Genomic DNA, 22,479 nt, shown 5'->3' on the forward strand with positions numbered 1-22,479 from the left:
TTGACTTTTATTCTTATCTAAAGGATTGCAAAACTTTGTTACCTTGGCCAAGTCATTTTCCTTGGGCCAGTCTCAATTACTTCTCATTTTTAAAGTGTGCATGTCCCTATAGTGTTACATGGAGATTTTCTTTTCTTGTGAATACCCCTGCAGTCATCTGCATTTGACTGTGTCAAATTCTTGTGTGTGTGTGTGTGTGTGTGTGTGTGCGCGCGCATGTATGTGTGTGTGTGTATGTATGTATGTGTGTGTGTGTATGTTCTCATGGTTTACATGCACACTGGCCTTGTGTTTTCTACTGCTTAATTTTGCTAATACTAGATCAGTCAAATGGGACCATAAACAAAGGTGTTGGAGGACTCCCAGTGTCATCCTCTTTCACTGTAAGGATTGTCTCAGCAAATTTTCCTGTAGCAGATTGCAACAGACCCTGGCAGCCAGAAACCCAATCCTGGTTGTTAGCAGGCTTTTACCTGCTGTGTCTCATAGGGCATGTATTAACAATAATATTTAGGTCTACTCTCAATGAAAAGGAAGTAAATTATACATGTTCCCTTTTATGAGTAGCCAAGTTACAGCAATGTTAGTATTCTCAGAAGGTGCACACAAGTACCTCTTCACTCCAAAGTGCTACTTTAATTTTTGAATTGGATCATCAGGCCAATTATGGTTTAAGAAAAAAATACTGTATCTTCTTAAGCATCAGCACATGTTGTATTTCAGTTCCAAAGATGCACTTTACAATTATAAAATAATACCTGCTGTTTCTTTTCTTCTTTTTTTAAATATTAATACTGATTTTAGGTAGCAAGTGCTTTGAAAAATGTGATACTCCTTGGTGTTGCAAAGGGTTAAAGCACAGCACTACTAGCTAGCCTGGGAGATGATCCACATGGCATAGCAGACCACTCCTGACCTGCCCATTGTCCCCCTCAAAAGTGTATTTCAGAAGATCTGCCTATTCTGCTCCCCACTGTCTCTAATGAATCCTCTCACTGCCTTTGTACCTCTAGCCTGCAACCCAGTTCTGTATGCATAAAGAAAAATGTGATAACGTGTGAACAACAAAAATATTACCCATTTTGCCCATCAATTCTTGTCACATTTCTGTTGAAAAAGTTTTATAGTGGAAGTGAGAAAGCATATTTCTATATTCTGGTGGGACAATTCCAGATATCATCTTCTTCCTTAATCTTGACTTTTCCAGCCTACATTTTAGATTACTTGACTCCCATATTTGTGAAGGTGTTACTTCAAAGTGTATTACTAAGCTGTGTGTGGAATTGCTGGACCCTAAATCTTTCATCAGGGATACTGTAGAAGAGTGGTTGGGGAGAAGTTGTAAGTTGTAGGATGGTTGGTTGTAGGGTGGTTGGGAGTCTCAAATCTTTCCAGATTATGAAATTCTGTTTGGGTTATTCACACTTGGGTGTAGCTTACTTGGAGCATATTACCTGTTCAGACTGAAATTCACTGCCTTGGTGAGAAAAGGTGGATTTGGGTTATTCCTGACTTCTGTGAAACTAACCGATACCAGTCAACTGTGTTGTAAGTCCTGAATTTGCTTATTTTCTAGTTTTGGATAAAAGGTCAGTGTGAATTTGCCTGTTTCAAGTAAAGGATTAGGTGCTTGCATGGCAACCTCTAGGGCTGGCGTTTTCTTAACTAGAAACAAGCATATCTGCCTTTCTGCTGCCCAGCAGTCTGTATCCTCTACTGAGTGGAGGCCAAGAGGAAAGTAAGGCAGTAAATACTAGATGGTTTGTAGGCAGCTGGCTCGCCCTTCCTCTGGCAGTGTTTTGAACAGGTGAGAGCTGTCACATACGAAGTTGTTACTTAGGTGACATAGAGGTAAAAAACAGAACTTTTGAGTTGTTGTGGACGTTAACTCTAGGAAGAAGAAACTGCATCTCCTAATGTGTGGGGGGAGGGGGAAGGAAGGAAAGATTAAAATTGTTAAATTTTAGAAACTGGGGAGGATTCCCATTTGGAATATGGACTTCTGAAGAGTCTGGCCCTCTATGCAAAGAGGGATGATTGAGCTAGTCTTTCAGTGTTAAGTAAATTGCAGATTGGAAGATGGTATAATAGGCTGCAGGATGCTCATAGGCACCTTAAGCGGACAGGAATACCAGGAAGAGGCAGGTCTCCTCTTGTAATTTCCCTTTAGCACCCTGCAAACTTTAGTTATAAAAGGAAGTCTCTAGGAAAGAAGAAAGGTGGTTTGCAGCATTCCACCTCCAGAATCAGAGGGTATAAAGGATGAGTGAGACTATATCTGGCACACCAGTTTTCCCATCTAGAGACTTTAAAGATAGAAAGCTGCCTCATCTTCTGGCCCAGCTTGAATAGATGGGAGGGCAAGAAGCCTTGAGTTGTGGCAGGACTTGACTTTAGTCCTGTAGAATTAGGGATTTTATAAGGTCTTTTAAAATGTTTTTGTTTTGATTAGGCTTTGGGAAGGACTCCCATCCTTCTTTTGACTGTTAGGTTATTTTCTGAGTAAGTACTACGTAATGTAAGAAATACCTTTGCCCAAGTCATTTGATTCTGTTTTATCATGCCAACATCCAATCAGGGAAATCAGAACTGTGCCTTCAAGATCATTTGTTAGAGATTAGAGAGAGAAAATGCCAAGGAAGACAGACAAATGGGGTCTTAAGAGTACTTTTCCCTTATCCTTGGTACCTGTCTTTGCATCAGCTCTAAGGACCTAGTCTTCAGATCTCATATACTATGTAACAAATCCAGAAACATTTTGTTTTTAATTCTGATACACTTTTTAGTTATCTCATTGTTACTTACCTTACATGAATACATAGGTGTAAAGAGCTGCTGGATGCTGAAGATTCCACCTTCTATCTGTGAAGTGTGAGAAGAGCCCTTGACTCTGGAGTGGGCTCTTGTGTTCTGGCACTTGATAGGCTTCTGTGCATGTTTCTATAAAATGTTTTCAGACATGGTTCCGGGATTAAATGGAACAGTGATGTGAAAATCCAAGGCAGCTTTAAGGATTCAGTGTTGATCCCTATATCTTGAAGTTCTAATTAAATTTATCGTAACTTTCCAATCCCTTAGCTTCTGAAAGTTTAATGTCTTGCCCAGGGTTCAGCCATTTATCACTTTTAAGTGCTGGGGTTTCCTTTTGTCTGGGCTTCCAGGATTGTCATGCTGTTACAGCTCAACTCTTTGAAGAGTTTCCACGAAAGAACCCACTAATTGAAGCGTTTTGCAAGCTTAGTGATTTTTTTTAAATCAGTTTAGCCAGTTTTTACTTATTTACTTCTGTTTTTGCCCCACTTTTCAAATTCTCTGATGCCTAGTCTATGTAGCTCTTGGCTCCAAATTTCAAGTGCCCGGGGTGAGTAGAGTCCTGAGTCTGGAAATTAAGGCTCAGTTCCTGACTTAAGTAAACTCAGGAATGCACATTGTGCATTTTTTTAACCTTTTGATTTTATTAAGGTTTATAACTATGTACAGTTAAGTAGCCATTTTAAGTGTACACTTTGAATTTTGGTATGTATATACACAGCTGTGAAAATACTATCTCAGTTTTAGATACTATTTCATCTTAGCATGACACTTAATTAAACTATCAAAGTATTATACTGGTGTGTTTACTTTATATAGAAGGATATTTTTCTGTGGTGTTAAATTGTTTTACCCCGCAGACTGATGTGATCATGTACTTTTGAACACATCTACACTTTCTCCTTAGGATGAATTCCAAGAGGTAGATTGTTGGAGGTTAGACTGGTTTGTAGTACCACCAGCCAAGTATTATGAGACCCAGTTTTCTCTATCACACTTAATACTACTTTTAAAAATCTTTGTCTTTTCTAAATTTTATGGAATGTCCTTTAATAGTGAGATAATGCCACTTTCAAAATCAGGTTTTTCTAACGTTTATTCACTTTCCTTCAGTAATTTTATTTGAACACATTTTTTCTTCTTTTTTTGGGTAACTGCTTTGCTACTTGTACGTTATACATTCAGCAGAAGCATGCTCACTGATAAATGTCACCCACCTTAGTGTCCCATTACCTAATTCCTTTCTTGAAGGAAATTAATTTACTCAGCTTTTTTTAAAAAATGATTTTGCAGCCTGTTATTTTTGGGTAGATGCAGTTTTACATAATGTATAATGCACAGCTAGCAAAGCCCAAGTTTTGTTACCTTATTCTTTAAATGTATTGTTGAATTATTTCAGAGACTAAGCCTACCTACATGAAGTGAATGAATTTTAACCTGGTGTTTATTATTACACACAGGTTCTCTATTATGTCTGTCTCAGTATGTAAATTTGTACTTCAGTTATATTAAAATATGAATTGTCTGTGGTTATTTCCATCTCTGTACAAAATAATCTCAAGTCACAGAAAAAATAAAAAATGCTATTATCTACTCCAGCTAGGTTTTTTGAGATTATTTAACTCTAAAAACCAAATTGATAATTGTGAAATGCAAAAGTCTCTAATCTTACATTTATTTGTTTTCTGGAGCAGTTTTATTTCAAAAACCTTACCTGTGAATCTTTAATATGTCAACCAGTCACTATTAAACAAGTGATTATTAGTAAAATTAAGGGAAGTGACTATTAAATCACTAAAGCTACTAATGGGGCAAAAGAAAGTTACTCCTGAGCCTCTCTGGTGGTGCAGGGATTAAAGTCTCAGTGCTGTCAAGCTATAGGCAGCCACTGCCACTTGAGTTCCATTCCCAGCCAAGAAGCCTGATGCACATGGCTCAGCACACCTCTCCTCTCCCACCTGCTGCTCCCCACTCTTGTCTCTGGTGAATCCTCATACTCCGCCATACCCCAGTTCTTGAATGAATGAATGATTCTTGAAAGAAACAAGAAAGCTTTGCCTGCTACCATGGGGGGTTAGTATTCAGTTGGTCACTGGAGACAGAGTGGGGAGCAGAACAGGCAGATCTACTGAAATACACTGCTGAGGGGAGGAGCAGGCAGGTCAGGAGAAGTCTGCTGCACCATGTGGGTCAGCTCCCTGGCAGGGGACCAAACTTGTACTACACTGGCTTCATAATGTAGTGCTTTTAACCCATTGTTCCACCAGTGAGAACCTATTAAAAAAGTTTTTTAAGACTTCTTTATGCATACAGAACTGGTATAGGCCATAGGTGGTGAGAGGATTCATCAGAGACAGAGTGGGGAACAGAACAGGCAGATTGACTGAAACACGCTGCTGAGGGTAACAGTGGGCATATCAGGAGAAGTCTGCTGCACCAGGTCACCTGCCTGGCTGGGGATCAAAATGGTAAGGCTAGCTTCCTAGTGCTGCGTTTTAACTCATTGGGCCACCAGGACTTTGGTCCTTTTTTAGAAAAGATATATTTATGTAGAACTGGGGTACAAGCCAGAGGTGCAGGGGCTGTGAGAAGCTTCACCAGAGACACAGTGAGGAGCAGAACAGACATTGATGAAGTAAACTTCTGAGGGGAGCAGCAGGCGGGTCAAGAGAGGTCTGCCAGCCATGTGGATCACCTCTGGGGTTGGAATCAAACTCCCACTGAAGCACCTGTAACTACCTTGCAGTGCTGCGCCCTAACCCCATGCTCTACCAGGGAGGGCCCCCTGTTTAGTCTTTTTAAGGGAAGGTTTGAGCCTGTATAAGTGAAGGTTTGGGTGTGGAATTTTAAAAGACCTATGTATCCATCCATCTTTACTTTTTAAAACCTTAAGCCTAACATTTTGGAAGTTCTCAGTGTATTTCTTTCCTTTGTGTAGGTGAACTCAGTAGGAGCTGGATCTGTTAATTAACTAGTTTGGAATGTGAGACATACAGTGGTGCTCAGTGTTAAGGCTGCAAAGATAAGGCTACAAGCTTTGACCTCTAGGATCTACTATAGTTAGAAAGATAGGTGGTGAGTGCCTCCCTACTTTTCTAACAATATTCAGTAACATCTAGTCAGTTGCTTCCCTCTTAATTGTTGACTTTCAAAGTCATAAAATTCTTCTTTCAGACCAAAACAGTGTTTTGTGGCTTATATGGCTTAGCTCTACTTTCCAGTTCTTAAGGTCAAAATGATGTGATCTTTCAATATGGCGTGTGTGGTTGGATCATAGAATCTATGACCAGGTTCTCCAGACTTGACAATACTAGCTCTGGCAATACTGGTTGACGACCTTACTTGACCACTTTGCCTGTGTTTCTGCTTGATATACTAGCTCTAGGGTTAAAGTACTATCACCACCAGGGCCTGAGTTCAGTCTGCCAGTGAGCTTACCCACACAAGGTACAGCATACCCCTCTTCTGCAGCCCACTATCTCTGGTGAGTCCTCTTACCGGCCCCTACCCCCATACCTCTGGCCTGAACCTCTCAGTTCTTCTGTACAAAAATGAAATTTTTTTTAAAATAATAGTTTATTTTTACATCATTTTGTGTCCTTTTCCATCTCAGTTGTAATCCCGTGGGCTTCCCATCACCAAATCACCCTTGTGTCATCACCATAGTCCAGTGCACTTTCCCTCCTCCCTACTGTTTTTGATCCCATTCCACCCCCATAAAATGTCTGTGGTATATAGTTGTTCATTATTATTATTATATTCTTCCCTGGTCCTTTATACTCCTGCTATGAGTGAAACCATCCAGTATTTTTCCTTTCACTAACCATGATCTTTTCCAGCTCCATCCATGTTGCTGCAAAAGGCATGTGTTTTTTTTGTTGTTGTTGTTGTTGCTAAGTAATATTCCATTGTGTATATTTAGAAAGTGGGACATATTTTAAAGCACATTAGGAAAATAGATGGCATGTTTGGACTAGATCAATTTTTCATGAACTGGACTCAAATAAATTAATTTTTGTGACTGCTAAAACCTTTTATTTTTTAATCCAAATTACTTGGGGTCTTGTATTGCATAATTTCCAGAGGTATCATTCAGGCCAAAGATGATGTAAATGATCCTCTACTTTAGTTGTGGAGTGTGGCAGACTTGCTAACGGATATTTATTTGGGGCTGGGGTGGGGGTGGGGATGGGGGTGGGGATGAGGAGCCACCAATGGCTTTCTGTTGCTGAGTGTATATACAATATATGAAAGAAAACTTAATTTTTTTTTCCAGTGTTGCCAGTTTAGGGTAAAATTATGTCGGTGGTAGAGTTTGAAAATGCAAATCTAAACTACTGTAACTTGTTCTTATTTGTGCCTCATCAAAAATTCAGCAGCTGTGCTTTTCTGCCTTGTCTGTTAACCTTAAGCGTGGGCCTTCCAAACAAGAATGGGTTCTTGAATATTTAGCACTTAACATTTTCTTGTGATTGCTACGTTTGAAATTTGAAGTAGCTAGCTGGTGATCTAGGAAAATGGTTGCGTAAGTCACAAATAGAAGTGATCAGCATACTAGCTTGCAGGGTGGGACTGTTTGATAGGTCTTTGTAAACAGTGTTCTAAGGACCATGGCACAATAGCAATCTGAATCATTGTTGCTAAGCTAGATCTTCTTTTCATGTTGGGTTGAGGCATAACTCTTAGCTCATACGAAGTTCAGAATTCATTAGGGTGGACAGTGACGTTATTTTGATAACTAAAGATTTTTTTTTTTTTAAGATTTATTTATTTATGGATACAGAACTGGGTACAGGCCAGAGGTACAGGGATGGTGAGAGGATTCACTACACACAGAGCGGGGAGCAGAACAGGCAGATAGATGAAGTACACTGCTGAGGGGCGCAGCGGGCGGGCCAGGAGAGGAGAGGTCTGCCACGCCATGTAGTCACCTCCGGTGCAGGCTGGGATTGAGCTCATGCGGAAGTGGCTTTAGCTTCTTAGTGCAGTACTTTAACCCGCTGCGCCACCAGGGAGGGCCCAAGACTTACTTTTAAAGTTTTTGAGACTGTGTTAAAAAAAGTCTGGGCAGTGAGGTATTAATTTCATCCATCAAATCAGAAACCAAGAGAAACTGGAAAGGCTTAGCTGTCACGAATCTGCTAGTTAGAGCACTGGGTATTCAGAGAACATTTTTTTTTACCCCTAAGAATTTTAGGAGTGTTTTATGAAGGTTTAGTTGACACTGTCTTGAACTCTGATGCCAACATTTAGAAATTTTTCAAAAAGATGACATAAAGCTCTTATCTTTCCAACAAACCTTTAAAATGTGTTCAGAAATAAGACCATAACATACCCTCAGTCTAGTCCCATTGTTCGAATGGTATCCCTGATTCACACCTATGTCTTCTGTAAGACCTAGACATACCTATTCTAAAATACCTCTTTCAAAAAAAGACTTTTTGCATGTTTTATACTCAAAAGTTCTTGGGAGGGGACTCTTTTTTACTCTTCCTTTTAGTTGGTTGATACCATGATGCCATGTACAGAATAAACAGTGAATAAACAATTGCTAGTATACTCATATTTCTAAGTTACAACATTTCAGAGTGATAGCTTATACATTATCAAAGATAGGCAGAAGGGTTTACAGCGTAATCGGTAATTCCAGGTTACAGTGGCTTACCATATACCAAGTACCAAGTTTTCAATCCAATAAGCAGGTTTTTCCTACTTTATTTACTTTGATGAGTAAGACTGTATACTTTTTCACTTGTCAGCCCTCCCCCCAAAAGAAATGACATTATGGCTTAAATTTATCTAGCTTTTGAAGCCTTTTAAAAAATGAATATGGTGATAATAAGGGCTATGAAGATAGCCCTTCTTTAACTTCTGTGCTATTTACTGTCCTGCCATACACTTGACATTTTACTGCTCATATTGTTAATTTTCTTTCTATATACCATTAAGATTAAGTAGCATGTTCTGCAGCTAGACTGATTAGAGAGCCCAGCAGCCTGGATTAATAATTTAACTTTACCACTTGCTGGCTTTGGTTTTAACTGTACGTAGTCAACTGTTGGTTCATTTTACTCACTCATAAAGTGGGTCTGAAGATTAAATGAGCTAATAGACCTAGATGAAGTCTGTAATTTTCAATTTTACTTGACCTATTTGTGGTTCTTTGCCTATTTGGCAACAATGGTTGGTATTGCATGATGTCCTTGCTTTATGGAGTTTACAGACCTGCTGTGATTTAGTGATTTAGAACAAAAGAATTGGTAGTGATAAACAAGGAAGTCATAGCATTCAGTCTTACAGTTTCCTTAATGAAGGGATAGTTTATTAGGGTTTTAAGATTTTTGTTCATTGTCAGTGATAAGAATAATCTTAAATGTTACTCCTGAGGATGAAAGTCACTAACACAGCAGGTATAGTAATCCTCATCAGTTTTGTGTGGTACCTAGCCCTGTGCACTAAATTAGTTCATTAAACAAGCATGTATTTAGCATTTGCTATATATGTTAGCTGGAATTCCTGTCTTCAGATAGTTTAAGATCTGAGAAGGAAAACCAACAGTCATCTGCTAATAATAGTAGAGAAATAGTGGGCAATGCACAGGGGATTTTCAGATTAATTTGGATTTTAAGAAACAATTTGGTCAGATATATTTGACCTTTTAGAAGTACCTGTCTGAATCCCAAGTTTCCATTCTTTTTCACTGAATTTACAGAGGTATTGATCTGGTCTTGGGGAAAAAGATTTTTAAGGATTTCCATCCCAGATTTTTTCATCCCACCTCTTGCAGATTATACTGTGGAATACAGAATGCTTTTTCTGTTATCAGTCTAGCTGGAAATAAAGATTTTCAATAAAGGGTAATCTTAAACTGAAAATGTTCTCAGCTTTAGACCTTAATATTTAGAGCCCTTGAAATAGCCTCCTCTACTATTCCCTCCCTAAATCTGTCCCCTAAGAAAATCTTGAGGTTTAGGTATATGGGCAGAAGTGGGGAGGAAAGGAGTATGCTTTGAGAATTCGTGTTCTCATCTGACTTGACAAGCAGTCTTTTAAAAACTTAGCAAATTAGGATAAAATGAATAACTGAATGAGGAGTTTCTCATTTGCAAAGGAAAAGGAATCAAAGTAAGTAGTTATTTCTTTGTCCACTAGGGGGTGGTGTAGACTGTAAAGATCATATCTTGGGGCTTGGCGAACACCAATATTTCTGTCAGTGATTCCAGATATTTCACGAATTTTGTATAGAATTCTAAAAGGGGAACATAACGATGTTGTGAAGTTTCTGTATCAGATATTATTCACATTATAAAATAAGTTAGGTTATTCTGTACGACTTATAAATAACTTTATAGCAGGTTTGTTTGGTGTTTCAACATCCCATGTAGTTGGTACTGGCCTCACACGGCTGTCCAACAGTTGAAATGTTACTATTTTGAATAGCTATCAGTGTCATTACATGCTGGATTTTGAAGAGTTAGTATGGAAAAAAAAGTAAAACTTGAATGATTTTTATATTGAGTTCATGCTGAAATGTATTAGTTGAGTTAAATTAAAAAATTAAATTAATTTACCTGTTTCTTTTTACATTTTAATATGACTACTAGAAAATTTAGTTACGTATGTGGAATGAATAGCATTAGCACTGTTAAGAAGAAAAGCATTCCTTGAACATTTTTGACATGGCCTACCTTTAGCTGCCAGGATTTATAGTAAGAACACTGAGCACAACTTCAGTTGTATTTCTGATCCCAGTTAGAATACATACAGTTAGGCCAATGAGAGATACATTCCTGACATTCACTGTGTTAAACAAAATTGTATAGTGAAAACCACATAGTTCTTGGATAAAATGGGTTTGGGCATGCCATTCAGATTTTATTGGTAGCATTTTGAAAAAGAATTGATGTTTGCTTTTTTACTAATAAAGAAAAGGGAACTCTGTTAATATTTCAGAAACACTTAAAGATATATAAAGGGTTGGTATAGCTGGAGTTGACATCTTTGAGGCATCTGTCAATTTCATCATTTTTGAGATAGCAAAACTAAGGAGACTTGAGTATAACCAGATAGACAGCTCTTGGGAGGATGAGCTAAAGAATCCATACTGGCATTATTAGTTATTACCTGCAATTTTGTATTTCAGAGAGGATTCTGAGTAGGGAAAAACTAATTGCTGTAGATATGATGTATTAAGATAAGTATATATGTGTATAGATAGTTAATAGTTGTACTAACTTTTCTCACATACAAATTACCTTTCTTTTACTAAGAATACTGTTTATTATTTAAATGTTACTGAATACAGTTTAATCATTACTTCACAGAGTGTATATATACTTAGCTTGCTTGGTAGTGAGCACAGAAGATTGTTAAAAATGGGGAAAGTCCTGGTTGATAGGTACGTTCAAAGAATGTTAAATGTTATAGTTTACTTTAGAATAATTTTGGGATTTGCTTAAATCCCAATGGCTCTTTTAAGAATATAATTTAACTTGACTGTTATACATTCTGTGAAATGAGTTTCCTTGCCATGTAGATCCCTATATTCCTTTTGAGTTGACTATATGACTATGGCCTTAGAGGATATCTTCAATCTTTACAATGTTACATTGTTTTCAGAGCAACTCTATTGAGAATAGTATGAACTGTACAGATGAGGAAACAAAATCCGCACAGTTTACGGTACCTGCTCAAAAGCATTTAAGTAGTACTGTAGGGATTTGAACCTATTTTACTTCTGTATTTGAAGAAATCACACTTTCCTTTTCTGTTTGCCAAAGAGTAGTCGAAAAGATAAAACTAGAAAGTGTTTTATCGGTAACCATGTTAGTGGTAGCAGGAAGGATTTTATTTCCTACCCAGATTTTGCTTTTGTAGGGAAAAAAATTTGACACGAACTTCTGTGACTATAGGACTTCACATGCTAGTGTCTGAGACTTGTTCAGTTTGACTTTTATTTTTTACCTCTGAGTTTGTTTTGGAAATCAGCACAGTGTGGACAGTTAGCATTTGTTCATTGTATCAAAACCCATTAGAACTCAAGAGCATGTAAAAATTATTTCAAAAAGGTTTCTACACCTAGAGGCTTTTTCTAGAATGTCCTGATTAAATTACAGTTGATAAGGTGAGGATAAGTTTAACATGTACATTCTTTAGAAAGATTGATTTTGAGGATGAACTGAAGAATAAGAAAATGCATTATCTAGCTCACTAAGAGTGGTTGTGCAGCTGTTTTGGGATATGATCCAGGAGGCCCTTCTGTAAGCTTTTTATAGCTTGGATAGAGCTGCTACTATTTTGTGTAGTAACTAGGGTGTATATTTGTAGCTGTTGGACCCCAGCTTTCTCTCCCTCCCCCCTCCCTCTTTATGGCTTTCTAAAAATATGAAGACCTGGGGCACAGGAAAAGGAGGATAGGGGAGGTGAGGTGAGGTCAAAATTCAGGGAATATTACTTTTCAGTACATTTCTCATTCTGAAATGCTGTAAACACCTCATAGCGAAATTCTTTAGCTTCAAAATAAAAACATTTTTAGATCTGAATGTTCTCATGAGCAACAATGAAAATGTAATTAGGACAAAAGAGGTTGGTCTTCACCAATTTAGAGATAAAAGTAAAGATAGTAAGGATGAAAAGGTAAGAGGAGTCGAAGTTTCTTATTTGTCCTCTTGCACTGCCTCTATTAAAACATGACAAAAACTAACCCCAAAGTGTTAAAGGAATTTACATGGCTATTAGTTTAATACATTTTGGGGGAAGTATTTGATTTTGTATCTTCATCTTAGGACTATTTCAGAACATGACTGTGCTGACGATCTTACTTTAGTATGTATGTGCTATAGACTATAGACTAAATGGTGTGAGGTGTATAATTTTTCTTAAGGCAGTGTAAATATATATTTTCATACCTAAAAGTTTTTCATACCTAAAAGCTTATATAGCAGTTTTCTAAACTTTATTGACCAACACAGTGCTGCTAAAATGTTGAACATGTATTGCTAATATATACACTTATGCATATTACTATCAGTTTTTATATTGAATAGTAACATTTTTCTGATTAAAGATAATTTACAGTTTATAAATATATTATTTATAATTACTTATATTAGATAATTATTCCTTTCCAAACCTCAGTGTATCCTTTTGTTTTCTTCTTGTACACATCCTACTCTGAATAACAGTGCTTTAATGATGGTAAAGATGAAATTCTTAAAGTTCTTGTTTTTTATAACATCATATAGATTCATAATTCAATAAATATTTGTTGAACATCTACTATTGTGCCCGACACAAACAAAATTGGAAACAAAATTGAATAAAGGTTTTAGGAACTAAGGGAGAGAGCCATATAGAAGTTTGGGGAAAGGAGCCAAAGCAAAGCCCTGAGGTAGAAATATGTCTCATAGATCGAGGAATACAGAAAAATTACTTTGACAGGAACAAAGTGGTCAGGGTTGGGGGTAAAGTGATGAATTTAGGGAGGCTTCAGCATATACAGAGTACATTTATTTGTTTTAAACATTTATTTTTATTTCTTTATGCATACAAGAACTGGAGTGTAGGCCAGAGGGGTGTGTGTGTGGGGGGGTTGGGGGGAGTTGGAGAGGGGACAGGCAGGGAGAAGGAGGGGAGAGAGAACTGACTCACCAGAGACAGCAAGTCAGGAGCAGAACAGGCAGTGAAATTCACTGACAACCCCAGGCCTCAGTGGCTAGCCGGTGATAAGCTTGATAGCACTGAAACTTTAACCCCTATACCACCAGGGATGCCCCAGAGTGTATTTAGTATTTAAATTCACTGGACTAAATGAGATTACTGTGGAGGTGTGTAGACAAGAGGCCTGGGCCTGGGCAAGTAGGAACTAGCAAGGAGACTACTGCCAGGCCAAGGAGGAAGAAAGTGAGAGAGTGTAGTTACAGGAAACTGGATGATGCCTTTTAAGGAAGGCACACCAGCTGCTTTGGGGTCAAGTAAGACAAAGATGAAGCACTGGTGCTTCCATAAACATTGGAACCTTGGAACCTCCACAAACAGGTTAGTGGTAAGGGCTTGATTGGACACAACTGATAAATTGATTCATTGTCAATTTATCCCTCGTGCCATTATATTTTTCAGAGGTGTGATTTTCAGTGAATTTAAGAATTATTGATAATTTTACTTTCTAAACTGCTTGATATAGAAGAGCTTAAATAGCAAGTTGATTTACTGGGGTGCTAATTCTTGTGTTCCTTTTTCCCTACCTGCCTTCTATCATTTTTTCTTTAATATGAGTATAAAGTGCTTTTGTTGTAAATAAAATCAATTTTATTATCCTTATTTTATCATGCCACTTGTAGATATTTATGCCTAGAATAGGTATAAATCATCAATATTTGGCTGTAGTTGCACTTAGCTGATTGTGATTATTTAAAGGGCCTGGTCTTTGAGCTTTGCATTTTTCAGCTGAATAAAAACCCATTAAGAAAGTCCAATTCCAGGAGATGAAATTTATAATTTTACTTAGTGTTTTAACAAAATGACATTGTTTCACAAATGTATTATGCTTTTCTGTTGTAGGAAACCCAGCGTTTGCTGGCGGAACCAGTTCCCGGCATTAAAGCAGAACCAGATGAAAGCAACGCCCGTTATTTTCATGTGGTCATTGCTGGCCCACAGGATTCCCCCTTTGAGGGAGGGACTTTTAAACTTGAACTATTCCTTCCAGAAGAATACCCAATGGCAGCCCCTAAAGTACGTTTCATGACCAAAATTTATCATCCTAATGTAGACAAGTTGGGAAGAATATGTTTAGATATTTTGAAAGGTAAGTGTTAATCTTTGTCACTATGTGCTATTAAGATTCCTCCTCTTTTTCTTAAGCATTCCATGTTGAGAATCTGAGCATTGTAATCTTGTCTTATAGAAACACCTCTGAGGGAAATGTGAGGGAGGGAAATGCAACACTTGTAGGCTGTTTTTTATACTTTATCATTCTGGGCCTGTTGCCTTCATAGATAAGTGGTCTCCAGCACTGCAGATCCGCACAGTTCTGCTATCGATCCAGGCTTTGTTAAGTGCTCCCAATCCAGACGATCCATTAGCAAATGATGTAGCGGAGCAGTGGAAGACCAACGAAGCCCAAGCCATAGAAACAGGTACTCAATATTCATTTGCTTATGTTCCGCTTCCTCTTTAAAAACAAATTTGTGCTATTTTTATAAAAACGTTTAAAAAGTCTTAACAAAAAATAATGAACAACTATATACCAGAGATATTTTACAGGGGTGGAGTGGAGAATGGACTCAAAAATGGGGGGCGAGGGGGAGTGCACTGGACTATTAGGGTGATGGCACACGTGTGAATTGGTGGTAGGAAGTCCACGGGGATTACAACTGAGATGGAAAAAGGCACAGAATGATGTAAAAATAAACTATTACATTATTTTTAAAAAGTCTTAACAAAAAAGGAAAGTATGTATCAGGAGTAATTGAGATCTTGCTTTTGTTGTATGTAAATCCCTCTCTCAATAAAACATATTCTATCTCAGCTAATGCTGTTACCTGAAATCTATACAACCTATGCTTGACGGATTTTAGGCTATTGTGTAACCTATACTTGATTAACGAATATGGGCTGCCTCCCATTCATCTAATAATGTGTAAAATAATGGTAAACCTTTGAACTCCTTTGAGATGTTTTCATAATCATTTCTATAAAAGTATATATCAGCTTATGTTTCGAAGAATGAGAATCATTAAATTTCCTGCTACAGATTTTAACAGAATTAGTGGGAGCATTATGCATCGAGACAGTTCATGCTGTTAAATTTTATAGAACTTAGAATTTCATTGTACTGTCTTTCCCCTCTAATCCACATTATTGAAAATGCATGACTTTAAGAGATTATAGCATGTCATTTCCATCATTGACTTAATATTATTTTTCTATATCTTAATAGAATTTGGAAAGTTAACAATGAACTAAGTAATATAGTAATTGCATGTTTGTTTTTGTCTACAGCTAGAGCATGGACTAGGCTATATGCCATGAATAATATTTAAATCGATCTGATCATCACGTGTGCATCACTTCTCCTGTTCTGCCAAGACTTCTTCCTCTTTTGTTTGCATTTAATGGACAGTCTTAGAAACATTACAGAATAAAAGCCCAGACATCTTCAGTCCTTTGGTGATTAAATGCACATTAGCAAATCTATGTCTTGTCCTGATTCACTGTTGTAAAGCATGAGCAGAGGCTAGAAGTATCATCTGGATTGTTGTGAAACGTTTAAAAGCAGTGGCCCCTCTCTGCTTTTATTCATTTCTCCCATCATGGTTTAAGTATAAAGCACTGTGAATGAAGGTAGTTGTCAGGGTTAGCTGCAGGGGTGTGGGTGTTTTCTTTATTATTTTTTTGAGGGGGGGTAGTTTTATTTTAATTTTATGGGCTCCTTTCCCCCTTTTTAAGTGATCTAATTGCATTGGTTAAAAGCAGCTAACCAGTTCTTTAGAATATCTTCTCTAGCCAAGTCTAACTTCATTTAGACACTGTAGATGGACAAGCTTGATTGTTTGAACCAAAATGGGAACATTAAACAAACATCACAGCCCTCACTAATAACATTGTGACTTCGCTGTCAAATGTAGAATTCTCCCTTCAAGAAAAAGCTTGTGACCATTTTGTATGGCTTGTCTGGAAACTTCTGTAAATCTTATGTTTTAGTAAAATATTTTTTGTTATTCTACTTCGCCTTTGTACATTTTATTTTACTGTGTTTATTTCGTTTTCCCAATGTGACAATCGTATTTAAAAGTTAAAACTGATGGAACATTGTTTTGATCTTCACCATCTGACAATTTGAATGGCAAGAGGTAGATTTTTTTGAGCTTTTCACTGATGCAAATTTAAGCTGTCGGTAAATAGAATATTTATAAGTTGGCTCTGAGCATGCATACAGCATCAGTACCTGACCTTTTTTTTAACCTCTTAGAAATTTGAAATAAATGTTTCTGTTTTGTCCGATAATTAGACTCTCATTGGTGTCTTGCCACAGTGTTTGAAAATTACTGTACAGGAGCATCACAGCAAAGCAGCAGCTGTGACAGATTCTGTAGGATTTTCACAGGTGCCACATTTGTGTCTGCATTTGGGTTTATGACCTTTTTCTTACTTCTTATTTGCAAATTCTGTGTGATCACGGGTATGTGTTATTAGGAAACACCAACCTGATTATCATTTGGGTTTTGCTGAGGCATTTATGAGTCTTCCTTATAGACCTGACTAGCAAATCTCAAGCAACTTGCTTGCATAAAAGTATCATTCTTCCTTTGAGAGATCACATCCTCAGTTTCTGATTCTTACATTCATCCCTCTTGTATTTGTGATGGGAGTTCCTTTTATTCTTTGATAATTAAGTAATTTTCTCCATTAACAGAATCCTTCCTCCCACAAAACTATTCTTTCCCATCTTTCTCCATATCTAATTCCTGCTTTTTACTAAGTCATCACTGTAACCAGTCATCAGTATGTAAATGTTAGTTTGAGGTTGGCACCTTTGTCTCTTGCAGTTGAAGGTAATGGATATTGTAGCTCATCTGAATTTTCCTGCTCTTACTCTCACTCTCGTAACTTCTGGAGTCTCTTCAGAATGTGGTGTATTTTATTGTGTTCCTTATGTAAGTTGAAGAATTATCTATTAAAATTACATTTTCAACATATATAAGTTTTTGATGACTGGTAACTGGTATCCTTCCAAATAAATGCTTGCTTGGAAACAAATGTTTAATTCAGAATAAAATTGTTTATAACTAACCCTAATGTTATAAACTTAAAAACTATTAATAGAAGTTGTTATTTATAACAAATCTTAAATTGTTTAGAGGATATTTTGCATCTAAGGAAACAATCTTACTTTGGGGCCAATATGAACAAATACTGAACAGCTAAAACTCAGCTATATTTATTGCACTGACACTGCTCTACTAAAGATGGTCGTGATTTGCACACTTATGAAATTCCAAATCTTTTGCACTACAGATAGCTAAAATAGGGCTCCGATGTTCCTTGAGTTTGTAAATTATAGGAAAGAAATGGAGTTACTGTTTTATTTCAAATATGAGTTCCTCATTTCAAGGCATCATGATTTCTTTCTTTGTAATTTTGATAAGTCCCCGTTGTTTTGGTAAAACTTGCTTTCAACTCAGTGGCCTGAGACCAGAGCCAATGTGTTCACTGAGCTTTTTTAGGATTTCAGGGAGATGGAGAGATCAAGGCAGATGTCAAAAACTGGCAACTACATCTGACTTTTGGGCCTGCTTTCCTTAGCACACAACCTGTGGTTGGTTAAAACATTGTGAATTTAATGCCAGTATTTTTAAAACTTGGGGAAATCACATCAACATCAGGAAATCTGCCACTTAGAGTGATCTGGCTGCGGATGTGACCCACATAGTGGCACCCTTAGGAGGAGCCGAGCAACAGCTCCCCTCAACAGAATTTGTCGTTATCTTGTCAGTTACTTTCCTGTGGACTAGCATTCCCTCCCAGACTGCCTGCTCCTTTAGGCCTGTTTCCTTGTAAACCGTTGTTTTTCCTAAGCTAAAGAAAAGTTTGACAAAAATATTTATGTGCCCAACACTGTGCTACTTGTTGGGAATGGTAAAGGTGAATGAGACTGGCGCAAGGCTTTCCCTGTGAACCTTGTAATGAGCAAGGGGACACAGACAAATAGTAGTGGCAACTCTGCATGGTGAAAGGAAGTACTTGGCAGGAGCTGCTCTTCTGGGTTCAAGCCAGGCGGACACCTCTGGCACAGGTAACCGCATGTGCTAAACTCTGGGCTAGGCATCTGAGAAGTGACTTACCACAAATCAACGCTGCACCTTCATGGTCTCCGAAATTCCAAGGCATTGATAAAGGCTTTGCTTGTTTATTAAAATGTTTATTTTGTTGTGATTTGTTGCCACACTTGTCATTGGTCCTCTCAGAGGCTGTCTAAAAAGATCTTAGATCTGAACTATGTAGAGCTTAAACCCTGCTCTAGATCAAGAACATACTAGTAACAAAGTTTCATAAATGTTTAAAAATAAGATGAAATACAAATGAATATATAAAAGCCACAGGTGCTATAGTTTTAGCACTGTTAAAGTAGCATGTGAAGAGGAAAGCTGTAATTCTATAGGTCAAACACAATTTTAGCTAAATGGAGCTAAATGGTGCAATGAAAATGTTAAGAATTGGTTTTATTTTTCTACCTGATAGGTTCAGGAAATTTTTGACTAACCATATCTGTTTTTGTTGCAAATGTTTAAAAATACAGCCTTACTTAGAAAAGCTAGCCAAAAGTTAAAATGCCATAATTATAGGACACCTAATTCATCAGTCTATTTAAGAAAAATGTAATGTTTCGTTGGTGTAATGTATTTTGGGGCTGGGGGCAGTAATTCATTTAGCTATTTAGCATGCTACCTAGTTTAAGGAAATTATATCAGGGTTTATTTTTTAACTGACAATGATCATAAAAGCAAAAAAATGTTGAATGTAAGAATTTGAAAGAAATACAAAGAATAAACTTCTGTAATCCACCACCCAGACTGGTGATATTTTGTCTGTTTCCTTAACTATACCCCACCCCTGCACTAATTTATTATTAAAGTTGGGAATTGGGAAGATTTGTTCTAATTGTACAAATAAGGTAAATAGCCTTATCTCACAGTTTTGGCAAGTTCCTATTGGTTTCAGATCTGGGACTTGGATGAGAAGCTTTTCTGTTACGTGTAGAACATAACATGAGCTTGGGACTTTGCCCCTCTCCTGTAGGTGGACCTCTACCACCGTCCAGCTGATGGGTTTCAGCTGTGCTGAGGGCGTGGCATTTCAAGTATATGATGTAGGCTTGATACAAAGCCGAATACTGACTTAATGTGGTTGGTTCAGATCTGATGTAGAAGCAAACAGTAACTGCCTCACTGTTTAAACCTCGCTTATTGTCTCCTGCAGCAGAGCAATAACTGAAAACCCATCATCCCATGAAAGTATTTAATGGTGTTCTTGCATGAGCTTTAACATTTCTACTAATTATGGCTCAAAAACTGTTTTAGGAAGTTATGGAAGAATCGCCTCATTCCCATTATCTAGAAGAATTGTTTCCTCTTACATACCTCTTCCTGCCTACCACATGACTCCTTTATAAATGTCTTGCAAAATGGGTGACTAGATTAATTCCAGTAGTTTTCATTGCAAATTTATTAAGTATTGAGGTTTAAATTAAAAAATGTTCAAGACATAACCGATCGTTCAAAAGCATCTTTAAGACAGATACAGGTTAGCTGCACTAGGTTTGAACTTGGTGCTGTTTTCTGTCAGTTTTGCAGGAGGTGTTAGGACTGAGTAACCAAGGAAATAGGGCTTAATTTCTGGTGTTTTTCCCTTCTAAAACAGGTGTTTTGGGGTTTGCCGGCCACAGGTCTGTCTCAACTAGGCCATTGTAGTGAGAGAGCATCTAGACAATTTGTAAATGGGCAATGTGATCTGGTAAAAAGACTTGTTATATATAGACTAAGCACATGTATTATACCCAATTGTTTAACATAAGAGATTCATACAAATTTTGTTTTCAAGGTAGTTTTTAAAAACAGCTTCCTTTAAAAAAAGTGACCTTCAGAAAGAAAACCTGTATATGAAATTTTGTTAAGCCATGCTGTTACTAGGTCCAAATAAGATGTCACTGGGGAAAAAAGTGACTTTCAGATAGAACCAAATCATTAACAAACTGTAGAATAGAACTGAGGCTACCAGAAGTGAATGGGAAGGTTTGGAGAAAAGGGTGTGGAAGGGCCCCAATGGACATTAGTGGAAGACTTGAGTGTCTTGGTAGTGGGTTGGGTGTGGCAACATATGTAAGAAGACAATGTTGTAAACCACTTTAATGCTGTGCTCTGGTCAGCTTTCTTCAGTGTTACTGAAAGCCCCTTAACTATGGCTGCATCATTTTCTGGTAGCCATTTAATATCTGTTAACTTTTTAAACCTTTTGTATTAATGGCAGATTAGTAAATTCTGCAATCAATATCGTTTTTGGAACATATTTAGATTATGCAACTTATCCAACTATTTCTCTTGACTCATTTCCCAGAAGTGAAATTATTTGGGTGAAAGGGTTGTTAATACATTACATTTTGGTAATGACTCAGTTGGTTTCATACATGCCCAGAGATTTGCCTGAATATAATTTTATTTCATTATAGGGATATAAGCTAACCATTGCTCATGTAAGTCTGGGCATTTTTCCCCATGTCCTACACATGTTTTGTTGCCTGATATTGGTGCCTAAACCTTTGTCCACATTCCTAGAGGTTAGGTGGGTTCCTAATGTTACTTGATCAAAAGGCATGTTTATTTTTAAGGTAGGTGCTTGAAACAAATTGGTGGCCAAGTAAAATATTTTTCACTAATATAAGGCCTAATTTGAGGAAAATTTTAGAAAAGCAGGAAGAGTTTATATATTGGCACTGGTGTTGATAGAGCCAGGAAATGAGATGTCATGAGGACAGTCACAATTTTGGGGGAGATGTCAGTAAAAATCCAAAAGAGCAACTTTAGGATCATTTTATTAATCACATCAAAATAGAGAAATTTAAGATTAATTTCTGAGAAGACATGGAACTATGAGAGTTAAATTTGGCTCTTTGCTATATTAAAGTTAGGCATCCCTCTCCTGTTACTAAAATTTACCTAATGGCACTTAGAAAAGTGTTAGGAGGGTTAGTAGCAGGGATATCACTTCAGCCTGCCTCTAGCCCCATATTTTTACATAAAATTTTGTTTGAAGATGGTGTGGGTTAAAAATCAAAAAAAAGGAACCGACTTACCTGTAACATCTCAAAGGATATTTTAAAGGAATTTACTAAACACACCTGGCTGAGCTGCCTGTCTGTGGTACCTGTTGAGGGCAGAAATGTTACAGCATCAACCATGCTGGGCATAAAGCAGCTAGTACTTGTATCTCCCAGGAAACACTATGTGAAAGTGCTGAAACCCCGAGACAGAACCGACTATAAAGCAACATTACATCCATAACTGATTCAAAATCACTTTCAGTAAACTCAAAACCTTTTTTTTTTTTTTACGATTTTTTATGCATACAGAACTGGGGTACAAGCCAGAGGTGTAGTGGCAGTGAGAGGATTCACCAGAGACAGGATGGCGAGCAGAACAGGCAGATCAACAAAGTGTACTGCTGAGAGGAGCAGTGGACCAGTGGGCGGGTCAGGAGAGCTCTGCCCTGCCATGTGGATCACCTCCTGGCTGGGGATAAAACTCGCATTGAAGTGGCTGTGGGGGTCCTAACCCGTTGTGCCCCCAGGGAGGGCCCTCAAAAACTGTTTCAACTAGTCCTGTGACACTTGTCTACAAAATTCTGTCTATAAAGACCTGTAGAAATTTCTTACATTTGGTGAAACATGAACACGGTGCCCAGCAGTTACTTTCTCAAACAGGGCTGTGATAAAGTGGTAGCAGTATAGAATGTACTTGCAAGACACTGCACTTACGGAGTAAGACCTTAAAATAGAGAACTGTAACAGCCCTCTTAGGAACAGAATGGTAGGTGACTGGCGCTGCTGGGGAAGTGGTGAGAACTCCTTACTGATGAATAATCCTTTTAACCCAGTTAGTCGAACTAGTAAGG

General features: G+C 37.6%; 1 protein-coding gene across 1 annotated transcript in view; it reads left to right on the forward strand.

Annotated features, from left to right (window-relative positions):
• The window catches only part of UBE2N (ubiquitin-conjugating enzyme E2N), a 35,705-nt gene extending 18,141 nt beyond the window's left edge, over positions 1-17,564 (forward strand). Inside the window, exons 2-4 of the mRNA XM_004675813.1 lie at positions 14,371-14,617; positions 14,808-14,948; positions 15,814-17,564. Of these exons, the coding sequence (XP_004675870.1) occupies positions 14,371-14,617; positions 14,808-14,948; positions 15,814-15,854 (429 nt within the window). The 3' untranslated portion in view covers positions 15,855-17,564. The remainder of the gene's footprint in view (positions 1-14,370; positions 14,618-14,807; positions 14,949-15,813) is intronic.
• Positions 17,565-22,479: the final 4,915 nt, after the last annotated feature.

Source organism: Condylura cristata, unplaced genomic scaffold (assembly GCF_000260355.1).
Source record: "Condylura cristata isolate star-nosed mole 26May11 unplaced genomic scaffold, ConCri1.0 scaffold00004, whole genome shotgun sequence".
Taxonomy (NCBI): domain Eukaryota; kingdom Metazoa; phylum Chordata; class Mammalia; order Eulipotyphla; family Talpidae; genus Condylura; species Condylura cristata.